Source organism: Plecotus auritus (assembly GCF_963455305.1).
Source record: "Plecotus auritus genome assembly, chromosome: 5".
NCBI classification, from domain to species: domain Eukaryota; kingdom Metazoa; phylum Chordata; class Mammalia; order Chiroptera; family Vespertilionidae; genus Plecotus; species Plecotus auritus.
Window position 1 is genome coordinate 166,018,525 of NC_137776.1, and position 12,567 is coordinate 166,031,091.

The 12,567-nt window shown below is 40.7% G+C and overlaps 1 protein-coding gene across 1 annotated transcript in view; it reads right to left on the reverse strand.

Moving 5' to 3' along the window:
- Positions 1–12,557, reverse strand: part of ELP1 (elongator acetyltransferase complex subunit 1) — a 60,968-nt gene extending 48,411 nt beyond the window's left edge. Inside the window, exons 1-3 of the mRNA XM_080667643.1 lie at positions 12,167–12,557; positions 8,021–8,183; positions 809–961 (exon numbers count right to left, since the gene is read on the reverse strand). Coding sequence (XP_080523769.1) covers positions 809–961; positions 8,021–8,170 — 303 coding nt within the window. The 5' untranslated portion in view covers positions 8,171–8,183; positions 12,167–12,557. The remainder of the gene's footprint in view (positions 1–808; positions 962–8,020; positions 8,184–12,166) is intronic.
- Positions 12,558–12,567: the final 10 nt, after the last annotated feature.

A 12,567-nucleotide genomic window follows, 5' to 3' on the forward strand; every position in this document is an offset into this window, starting at 1 on the left:
TTTATTACTGCACTAAATGCAATGGTTAAAAGCAAAGGTATCAGATTTAGACAGTCAAGGTTCATATCCCCTCTGAAAACTATGACTTTGGCCTAGTTACTTAAGCTCTCTGTGCCTCAATTTCCTCTAGTTCTAAAGAATCGGAAAACTATCTATCTCATAAGATTGTATATTAAATAGATTCTGCTTGAAAAGCACTTGACAAAGTGCCTGGCACATTGTAAACACTGAATAAATGTCTGCTACTACTGTCATTATATTATTAGTAATACTATAAGTCTCACTGCACAATCAATGTTAAAGAGATCACAATTCATGTTGTAATCAAAGAAGTTTAAAAAGACTTAGACTATTTCAGTGTGAAACCCTTGCTGTTAAAAAGGTAAAGACAGAAATCCAGAAAGTCAGCCTTATGCTAGAGCAGAGAAAGAGGCTAACAGCTGAAATCTATCTCCTTTGGCAATCATAAATATTTCAAAGACTTTCTAATTGAGAAATATAAATTACAATTCAGGATCAGATTTTGATAAGAGGTGAACTACACCACACAAGAATGGCCAGGGTGTTTTTTTTTCCAGGTTGTAATTGTTCTGATTAACAAATGCAGTAGACAAAACTGAGTTTTAGAAGAATCCTGAAATATAGCTGAAGCCAATCCAACAATTTTTTGTAAAGAAATATATATTGCAATGACTGTAATTTGTAAAATGCTTCAATAGTACATCGCCTGAATATTTAAACTTCTATGCAAAACAAGATCCTATTGGAGGACACTTGAGACTTCCTCTGCACTGACTCTTGCACTTACCTGGAGTGTGCTGAGATTGCACAGTATGACATCTCCAGAAGCCGTGGCCAGGCACACAGACTCCTGATCCAGCAAGTCCTGAATTCCAACAATGCAGCCACTTCCATCCTCTGGGAGAAAGCCTTCTGCCACTAAAGAAATTTCGTTTCTCACCTTCCATCAAAACAAACACATAAGCAAATTAAGCCAATCTACTTACAAGAACAACTGACAACATTTCCAGAAATAAAATGCTTTTTAATGCTTCATTTATAATATAAAAGCTTTCAAAAAAATTTTTTTCTAGATAAAAATCCAAACTTTCACTTAAGGACTCTCATAACCCTACTATCTTTAACAAGAAAAATAGTTTATGTAACATTTTTGATAAGCAAACATAAAATAAAAGCCAGGGGGATGGGGGGGTAATGGAGGAAGAAGGACACATATGTAACACCTTAATCAATAAAGAAATTTTAAAAAAAGAGAGAAATAACAGTGAAACAAAAAAATAAGTAAATAAATAAAAGCAAAAGGCCTGGTCTCTTAAAAAATATCCAATAAAACATGAAGTTAATAACTATGGCTTTCTTTTTTTCTTTCTTTCTTTCTTTTTGACTATGGTTTTCTGAGATTTCTATCGATGGAGGGAGGGGACTAAGAATGTAATCACCTAAAATACATTAGTAGCAAAATATAATTAAGGGAAGATATTAGAATCAATCCAAATAGCTTTTAAATATATACAGAGGTAGGCAAAAGTAGGTTTATAGGTGAGTACATGACACAGCTTATTTTATTTTATTTTAAAATTTTTATTGTTGAGGGTATTACAGATGTCCCACCATTTTCCCCATCCGCCTGGCTCCCACCCCACCCCAGGCCTTCACCATACTATTGTCTGTATACATAGGTTATACATAACAAGTTCTTTGGTTAATCTCTTCCCACTTTCCCCCCCATTCCTTCCCTCTGAGATCTGCAAGTCTGTTCCATGCTTCCATGTCTCTGGACCTATTTTTGATCAGCTTATTTTGTTCATTAGATTCCACATATAAGTGAAATCATGTATTTGTCTCTCTGATTGGCTCATTTCACTTGGCATAATAATCTCCAGGTGCCTCCATGCTGTCACGAAGGGTAAAAGATCCCTCTTTTTGTACAACTGCATAGTATTCCACTGTGTAAATGTACAATGGCCTTTTTATCCATTCATCTACTGATGGGCACTTGGGCTGTTTCTAGATCTTAGCTATTGTAAATGATGCTATGAACACAGGGGTACATATATTGTTTCTGATTGGTGTTTTGGGATTCTTAGAATATATTCCCAGAAGTGAGATCGCTGGGTCAAATGGCAGTTTTCCATAATGCCTGCACCAGTCTGCATTTCCACTAGCAGTGTACTAGGATTCCCTTTTCCCTACATCCTCGCCAGCATTGGTTGATTTTTTTTATGTTAGCCATTCTGTCAGGTGCGAGATGGTACCTCGCTGTCATTTTCATTTGCATCTCTCTGATGATTAGTGATGTTGAGCATTTTTCCGTGTCTCTGGGTCAACTGTATATCCCTTTTGCAAAAGTGTCTATTCAGGTCTTTTGCCTATTTTTAAATTGTATTTTCTTCCTTTTTTTGTATAAGGTCTTTATATATTTTGGAAATTAACCCCTTACCAGATGTATCACTGGCAAATATGTTCTCCCTTTCCATTTCGTGTTATCTTTGCTGTGTAGAAACATTTTGGTTTGATATAGTCCAATTTGCTTATTTTTTCCCAATTTCTCTTGCCCTACGAGATGTATCAGCAAAAATTCTGCTACTTGAGATGTCTGAGTTTGATGCCTATGGTTTCTTCTGGGATTTTTATGGTTTTTGCAACTTACATTTAAGTCTGTTATCCCTTTTGGATTCATTCTTGTGTATGGTGTAAGTTGATAATCTAGTTTCTTTTTCTTTTTCTTTGGCATGTACCTGTCAAATTTTCCCAATATCATTTATGGAATAGATTGTCTTTACTCCGTTGTATGCTCTTGCCTACTCTATCAAGTATTAATTAACCATATTGGCGTGGGCTAATTTCTGGGGTATCTGCTCTGTTCCACTGCTCTATATGCCTATTCTTGTGCCAGTACCAGGCTGCTTTTATTGCAATGGCTTTGTAGTATAGTTTGATATCTGGTATTGTGATCCCTCCAACTTTGTTCTTCTTTCTTAAGATTGCTGTGGCTACTGAAGGTCTTTTTTGGTTCTGTATAAATTTTTGGAATATTTGTCCTAGATCTGTGAAATAAGCAGAAGGTATTCTAATGGGGATTATGTTGAATCTACAGATTGCTTTGGGTAGTATGGGCATTTTATTAATTAATTCTTCCAATGCATGAAGAAGGTATATTCTTCTACTGTTTGTATTTTCCTCTGTTTTTTTTTTTTTTTTTTTTTTTTCAATGACCTATAGCTTACCAAGTACAGGATTTTTACCTTTTCGGTTACATTTTTTCCTAGGTTTCTTTTTTTTTTCATTGCAATAGTAAATGGGATTTTTTTTTAGTTTCTCTTCCTGAGAGTTCTTTATTGGTGTATAAAAATGCTATCGATTTTTGGGTGTTAATTTGTTACATACTTTGCAGAAATAAATGTAGTTTTTTGGTAAAATCTTCAGGGTTTTCTATGTACAATATCATATCATTTGTGAATAATAAGTTTTACTTAACTCCTTTCAATTTGGATGCTTTTTTCTTCTTCTTGTCTTATTGCTGTAACTAGGACTTCCAGTACTATGTTGAAAAGGAGCAGTGAAAGTGGACATACAACCTTGTCTTGTTCCTGTTTTTAGGGGAAATGTATTTTAGTTTTTGCCCATTGAGTATGATGTTGGCTGTAGGTTTGTCATATATGGCCTTTATTATGCTGATATTTTGAGGTATGCTCCTTCTATTTCCACTTTGCAGAGTTTTTCATAAAAAATGGGTGCTGGATTTTGTCAAATCCATTCTGAGTCTATCGATATGACCATGTGATTTTTATCCTTCATTGTGTTTATGTGACATAACACATTTGAGTTGTGAATAATGTACATCCCCAAAATGAATCCCACTTGCTCATGGTGTATGATCTTTTTAATGTATTGCTAGATCTGGTTTGCTAATATTTTGTTTAGGATTTTAGCATCTATGTTCATCAGAGATATTGGACTCTCATTTTCTTTCTTTGTAGTGTCTTTATCTGGTTTTGGAATTAGGATAATGCTTGCCTTATAAAAGGAGCTTAGAAGCCTTCCTCCACTTGAATTTTTTAGAATAGTTTGAGGATGATAGGTGTTAGTTCTTTTTGGAATGTTTGGTAAAATTCCCCTATGAAGCCATCCAGGCCAAGTCTTTTGTTTGCTGAGAGGTTTTTTTTTTGTTTGTTTGTTTTAATATGTCTATATTTCTTTATTGATTTCAGAGAGAAAGGGAGGAGGAGAGATAGAAACATCAATGATGAGAGAGAATCATTGATCAGCTGCCTCCTGCATGCCCCCTACTGGGGATCAAGCCCACAACCCAGGCATGTGCCCTTGGCCAGAATTGAACCTGGGATGCTTCAGCCCTCACGCTGATGCTCTATCCACTGAGCCAAGCTGGCTAGGGCAGAGAGGTTTTTTTTTATTGCTGCTTCAATTTCATTAATTGTTACTAGCCTATTCAGGGTTTTCTGATTCCTCCTGATTGAGTTTTGGAATACTGTATGTTTCCAGGAATTTGTCAATTTCACCGAGCCTGTCCGTTTGTTGGAATATAGGTGTTCATAGTATTTTCTTTCAATCCTTTGTATTTCTGTGGTGTCAGTTGTTACTTTGTCTCTTTCATTGCTGATTTTATTTATTTGGGTCATCACTTCTTTGTTTTTTGATGAGTCTGGCTAAGGTTTTTTTTTTTTATAATCTTGTTTAACTTTTTGAAGAACCAGCTCTTGGTTTCATTGATCTTTTATATTTAGTCTCCATGTAATTTATTTCCACTCTGATCTTTATTATTCCTTTCCTTTTACTTCCTCTGGGCTTTTCTTGTTGTTCTAAGTTGTAGTGTTTGATTGCTTATTTGAGCTTTTTCTTGCTTCTTGAGGTGGGCCTGTAATACTATGAACTTTGCTCTCAGGAATGTTTTCACTGTGTCCCATGGATTTTGTTCATTTTCATTTGTTTCCAGGATGGTTTTTAATTCTTCCTAGATCACATTGGTAACCCATTTATTATTTAATAACATACTCCTTAGTCTTGTATTTGAATGTTTTGGGGTGTTTTTATTATAGTTGATGTCTAGCTTCATGCCATCATGATCTGAGAAGATGCTTGACATGATTTCAATTTTCTTGAACTTGTACAGACTTGTTTTGTGTCTTAACATGTGGTCTATCTTTGACAATCTTCCATGTACATTTTAGAATGTATATTCTGCAGCTTTGGGGTGAAATGTTCTGTAAATATCAATTAACTTCATCTGATCTAGTGCATTATTTAGGGTCAGGTTGGTTTTTTCCAGGTTGGTTTTTTTTTGTCTGGAAGATCCATCCAGTGATGTCAATGGGGTGTTAAAGTCCCCTACTATGACTGTATTGTTGTCTATCTCCCCTTTACAGTCTCCAGTAGTTTAAAAATATATTTAGGTGCTCCTATGTTGGGTGCATATGTTTAACAGGGTTATACTCTTTTGTTGGATGATCCATCTAGCCTTATATAGTAACCTTCTTTGTCACTTGTGGCCTTTGTTTTTAAAAAAATTTTTTTTTATTGATTTCAGACAGAGAAAGGGAAAGAGGGACAGAAATATCAATGAGAGAGAATCATTGATTGGCTGCCTCCTGCACACCCCCCACTGGGGATTGAGCCTGCAACCCAGGCATGTGCCCTTGACCAGAATCAAACCCGGGACCCTTTAGTCCACAGGCCAACACTCTATCCACTGAGCCAAACTGGCTAGGGCAACATTTAACATTTTAATTATGATGTGTCTTGGTGTGGGTCTCTTTGGGTTCCTCTTGACTGGGATTCTCTGTGTTTCCTGAACTTGTGTAACTTTTCCCTTCACCAGGTTAGGAAAGTTTTCTGTCATTATTTCTTCAAGCAGGTTCTCTATCCCTTGCTCACTGTCTTCTCCCTCTGGTACCCCGACAATGCAGATATTCTGTTTCAGGTTGTCCCAAAGTTCCCTTAAACTCTCTTCATGCTTTTTAAACGTTTTTTGCCTTTTGTTTCTCTGAGTGTCTTTCCACCTTGTCTTCCAAATTGCTTCATGAATCCTCTGCTTCATCAATACTGCTTTTAATTCCTCCCAGTGTATCATTGATATTAAATACAATATGCTTCATTTCCAATTGGTTCTTATTCATTGTTTCTATAGTCTTTTTCGTGCTGATGTATTTCCCACCAAGTTCCTTGTATTTTCACTAAGTTTCTTGGGCATCTTTATAACTATTACTCTGAACTCCATGTCTGGTAAATTGCTTACCTCCATCTCTTTTAATCTTTTACTGGCGATTCCTCCTTTTCTTTCATTTAGGGGTTCTTTGTCTTCCCCTTTAAGTTGTATCTTTGTGTTTGTTTCTATGTATTAAAATACCTGCTATGACTCTGGTCTTAGCAAGGGTGGTCTTTTGTAGTAAATGTCTTGTTGGACCCAGTGGTGCAGACTCCCTGAACTACTGAGCTGCATGCTCTAGTAGTGACCCTTTTGTGATTTGAGCTCTTCTGTTGTAATTGGGTCTTGACCGTTGTTTTCCCATTCATGGGTGAGATGTCCTCTCAGGCTGGATAACTGTGATGCTCAAGCCTGACAATGCCATGCAGGTGCTGACAGAACAAAACAAAACAAAACGTACAAAGGACCCTACAACAACAGCAAAAACAACCCCAAAAGAAAAGAGAATTAGGAAAGAGAAAAGACAAGAATAATAAACAAAAAAGATAATACTAATAATAATAAAATAAAAATTAAAGAATACTAGAAAAGAGGAAGGAAAGGGAAAGAAAAAAGGGGGAATATTCATGCAAGATAGCCAGCCACTGATGCTTCCTGAGACTGCTGCCTCCTGAGCTGTATCCCAAGGGATGGGGTAATTGCCTTTTCCCAGGCTTTTGGTATAGGGAGGGGCTTGTGTGTCTCAGGAGGAATACCGCTGTACTATGGGAGAATGGGGGTGACAGCACAGGTATCCCGGCAGCCATCCTCCCTGCCACACTCCCCAACCCCTTCTACCCGTCTCTCCTCAGGCAACTCCAGTATGCACCTCCCACTCCAACAAAACTTGGGTGAGAGACTGGGCACAGAATTCCTGAGCTCTGGCTGTCTAAAAAAAGTGGCTTTTCCTCCAGCGGCTCTGCTCCGTGGCTGATAGAAGCCAGACGCTGGTTGCTACGTGGGTGGCTGTTGCCAAGCTGCTCAGCGCTCTGACTGTTAGAAGCTCCACCCCCGGTTACTGTGTGGGCAGCTACTGCCCAGTGGCTAAACTCTCTGGCTGTCCTAGCCTCTCTCCCAGGGAACCCTCCTCACCCTTGGCCCATGGCTCCTGAAAGCTGAGCCAAAGGCTTCTCTCAACGCTGCCCTTCCTACAAGTCTACAGGTGGTTTCTGGCCTTCCTTGTTTAAGTCTCTTCCCTCTGTCTAAAGCAGGTATTTCAGGGTGAATATATCCCACTTTAGTTCTAATTCCAGTTAGATCTGGGAGGAGGTAGGAGAAAGATCATCCTACTCCTTCACCATCATTCTTCCGTCCAGAGTTTATTCTTGTATTATTTATTAACTGTATTATTTTCCATATAAACAACCATTAACCTACTTTTGACCCACCATATACAAATATATATATGTATATAATATATGCTCAAGATCCTGGAGTGAAGATTCTGATTTAATTGGTATGAGATGGAGGCTGAAACAGTTTTAAAATGGCAATTTTCAGTTGCATCCCCAGTTGAGAACCACTGTTACAAAAAGTACAAGGTAGAAAGGGTAAAAAGTAGGGTACCCACATAAAATATGAGGTCAGAGTTTTGCCAACTCATATTTAAAACAGTAGCAAAGTAAAAGGTAAGTTACTATTTAAATTACACCTAATATGACATCACTGTAAAACAAAGGGAGTTCTCATTTAGGAGTATAAAAAATCAATACGATTTAAAGACTATCTGGGGGAAGCAAGTTTGGAAAAAAAGTCAGCGGTCATGCCAAATGCTTGCATTCTCAATCAATAACTCACTTCTCTTGTGACAGGGTCCACTTCTATCAGTCCATGTTCTGAGCCAATGAGCACTGTGCTCCGCTCAGTTCGGAAAGAAAAGCACTGAGGTGTCCCTGGAGCCTGAATATCCCTGAACTCCAGGGTCCGAAGTAATTTCAGATTTCTCATGGTGAAGCAATTCCTGAAAGAAAAGTACAAATATCCCTTGATAAAACACTCACTTCTAAAACAAAAATATTTAACATCAGTTATTCCTCAGTAAATTTGAAAGAAGAAAATGAATGAGAAAACATTTTATTTTTTAACTAGAGGCCCAGTGCACAAAATTCATGTATTTGGGGGGGGGAGGTCTCTCAGCCCAGTCTGCACCCTCTCCAATCTGGGACCCCCTGAGGGATGTCCGACTGCCCGTTTAGGCCCGATCCCGGGCCTAAACGGGCAGTCGGACATCCCTCTCACAATCCAGGACTGCTGGCTCCCCAATGCTTTGCCTGCCTGCCTGCCTGATTGCCCCTAACCGCTTCTGCCTGCCAGCCTGATCACCCCCTAACCACTCCCCTGCCAGCCTGATTGATGCCTAACTGTTCCCCTGCCAGCCTGATTGCCCCTAACTGCCCTCCCCTGCAGGCCTGGTTCCCTCCAACTGCTCTCCCCTGCAGGCCTGGCCCCCCCACAACTGCCCTTCCCTGCAGGCCTGGTCGCCCCCAACTTCCCTTCTCTGCCGGCCTGGTCACCCCTAACTGCCCTCCCCTGCAGGCTTGATCGCCCCCAACTGCCCTCCCTTGCAGGCCTGGCCTCTCCCAACTGTCCTCCCCTGCTGGCCTAATCGCCCACAACTGCCCTCTCCTGCTGGCCTGATCCCTCCCAACTGCCCTCCCCTGCTGGCCATCTTGTGGTGGCCATCTTATGTCCACATGGGGGCAGGATCTTTGACCACATGGGGGCAGCCATCTTGTGTGTTGGAGTGAGTCAATTTGCATATTACTCTTTTATTAGATAGGATATAAGGATAACTTTAGAATCCAATAGATTTATAAAATCATTTAAAATACATATAAATATTTGAAGAAAATCTGGAATGAAATTCCTTTAATATCACTATTAAAATATAAATAAGTACATTTATTTATATGCTGGGATATGCTTCCATTAAAAAAGTTAAAATTTAAATCAAAAGTATAAGTAAATATAAGTACATACTGTTTTAAGAGGGAAAATGAGTCCTGTAAAATTATTAGTTTACTTCAAAATGATAACCAATGTTTGAGTTGCTTAATGACTTGATATAATTACTTCATGTAATTCAGCTTTCCTGGCCTGGTTTTCACCAGTGCAAGAGTAAGGAAAGAAAAGAATGATAAATAGGAAACCTACTTCAATCTGGCAAAATCAGACTTGCTTTAATGTATATTATCTAAGTAAGAGGAAAACAAATATTAATGTGCTGGGTATTTATATTCTGATCCCTCTAAGGTTAATAATTGGAAATCCCTAAGTTATGTTAGGAGTGGCAATTACACAAACCACAATGGCCTAAAGCCAACATATTCTAAGATGAATTCTCTCATCTTGGCATTTCATACATGACATTGAAAAAGATGAGGTAATCCTTCTCCCACACAGAAGATAATGTTAAGTGTAATATGAAGGATATAATATATAAAATGTGGTTTAAGAGAAAGGCAAAACCATGTATGGTGGAAACAAGAAAAAAAATCAAGGTAAATAATGGTTTTATAAGCTTAGTTGATGTTTATATTTAAGAACTTCTAGAAAATATTTGAACCTGTATTATACCGTAAAGGTTTTAAGTTTAATTCTGCACAGAAAGTTTAGACTTTCCAAAGCATATAAAAATTACATCCTTGATCTTTCTTTAAACATAGAGATGACCACTGGTATATATCTGAAAGGACTGGTAAATTTGAGATGAGAGACTGCCTGACATGTCTGACTAGAGGGGAATAAACAGGTGATATAGTAGCAAGAGGTAAGGACAGACAAGAGGGGGAACAAATGTGTAGTTTCCAGGCTCTTTCATTCTGGTTCACGTAATAATAATTATTATTGTTACTGTTGCCATGATTAGATCATCAAAATATATTCATATCCCTCCCTGTGAATATTCACCAATAACCTGTGGAGCCCTGTGGTCCATGTACGGAAGGATAAGAATCTGGAGGGTAAAGGCAGTAAGAGCTGAGAGGAACTCACTATTTCCTGTTCGCTTACTGTTCCCATCCCTGCTGCCCCAGCAATGCACTTTCATCCTTGCAGTGAGGGGCCCTTGGTCCCAGTCTTTAGTACTCCCATGACCAGCCTCATCTCCCCCATCCCTAGAGGTGCCAGCAATAACCAGGCCCCTTGCAGGTGTCTGAAATCCAGCCATACGAGGGCTCCTCCTCTGAATTCCAGAAGTCTGAGTCCTTGCTTTAATCAATGCCTCTGCTCCAAGTTTAGGCCATGATAATCCCAAGGGCTTCCCTTGTTTTGATCCCCAGTCCTAGCTAAGTGTTGTAGCTACTTCCATCAGTTTACCTTTTGCTTTTTGTTCCTCCAACAGCTATTTAACTAGTTCTTCATATTAAATTCTGTTCAAATAATAATGTGATTTCTACTTTTCCAACTGGACCCTGACTGACAAATACAACCAACAACCGGAGTTCTCAAATCACTGAGCTTCCAGAATCACCTGCCAAGGTGAGCTCATCATTCATCTCCCCACACCCCGACTCAAAAAGAACTTCTCTGAATGTTCACACCCATCATCCTTACTCCCTTATCTTCTCAAGTGTCCCCACAATTTGCAAGGACAGCAAAGGAGTATCCTCCAAACTTCCCCAGGACCTCAACTTACTAGTACCCTTTCTTTTACATCTGCAATCTCCAACTCCTACGCCTCAATGATTCAAATTTTTTGTCTTTATATGTAGTCAAGAACTCTCTACACTAGAGATCAATCCTGATCTCCAAAATTTCTGACAACTCCCTTTTCTTCCCTTGTTCCTTTATACATCTCTTAGCTAATTATGAAGCCCCTGACTACAAGTACCAGGCAGATCACTAATATGCTGCCGAGATGGAAACGTCTAGGCCTGACCCTCCCTAAATTGGATACTAAACCCACATTTTCAACCTCCTAATGTTACCACAAGAATGTCTCCTAAACACATCAATGCAACCTGGAAAATGAAGTACTTGCTATTTCCCCACCACATGTTCTCCCTATTTGGGGACATGGCATTTCTACTCTCTCTGTTCCCCAACTTGAAAACTGCCTACTTTTTGCTCACACTTTTCATTCTAAACTATTCACTGGTTACCTCCGTGGCTGTCAGTATACAGCTTGAATCCTTTATACAGTAAGTACCTAGTAATCAATCCCAAGAACGGGTGTGTGGCCTACATGAAACACGGAAAGCGCCCTGGCCGTGTGGCTCAGTGGTAGAGCATGGGCCTGCACAACGAAGGCTCGAGGTTCCTTTCCCAGACAAGGGCTTGTTCCTGGGTGCAGGTTCACTCCTGGACCTGGCTGGGGAGCATGCTGGAGGCAACCAATGTGTCTCTCTCACATAGATGTTTCTCTCTCCGTTTCTCTCTTTCTCTCACCCTCCCCCTCTCTAAAAATCAATGGAAAAAAATAATCTTCCGGTGACGACTAAAAACAAAACATGGAATGAGAACTTGGTAAGTGTTCAAATCTGAAAGACAAGAAATGATTCTGTCACTGCCTCCAAGAGGTCACAGCTTAACGGTATAGAGGGCCATATAATATACCACATTAGATGGAGAAGTACAGGGGACATGACGAAAAACTCCCAGACGCGAGAAGGGACCCGCCACCGTATTTGAACTTCTAATAACCATCGCCTTCTATCGCGCATTAATTGATTCGCTTTCAGCGGTACTGCCCACTCCTGCAAGGAAGCCGTAGGCTGGGTAAAGTGTGCAGCTGGGGAGCAGGGCCCTCCCCCTGGCCCAATGCCGCAGGTGGAGGCAAACCTGCAGAAAGAGAACTTAAGGCTCGAGGGCAGAGGTGGTCACGCAGCACCCCACGCCTGGGCCTGCACCAGGCAGAGGTGCGCGCTGGGGATTCGCGGCATCAGGACCTGGCGGACAGGGCCGGGCTGCGAGCCCCCACCCCAGGATCACTGGAACGCTCACCTGACGCCGCGCTCACTCCCAAACAACGGGGCGTCCCTGGCCTCCCGGGCCACGCGCTGCCGGCCTCCCGGAGTCCGCCCGGGGCTGTGCACGCGCCTCTCCGTCCGCGGCTCCGAGCTCTCGCGGGCGCACTGGGCCTCCGGGCCACTGGGCCCCCGGAGCCCCGAGGTAGTTAGTGGTTGAAGCCGGCGCAGAAGCAGCCGATGGGACAACGACTCGCAAGCGAAGCAGGCCGAACACAGGCAGAGTGGCGCGGGAAAGACGTCACTCGGCTGAAGGGGCGTGACCGGCTTTTTCCGCAAGCGGCCCCAGAAAGACAGAGAAATGCTATTGTAGTTAATCCTCACGTTGACGTCAACCCAAAACCCAATTGTTGGCGTCGGTGGGCGGAGCCCGCAGGC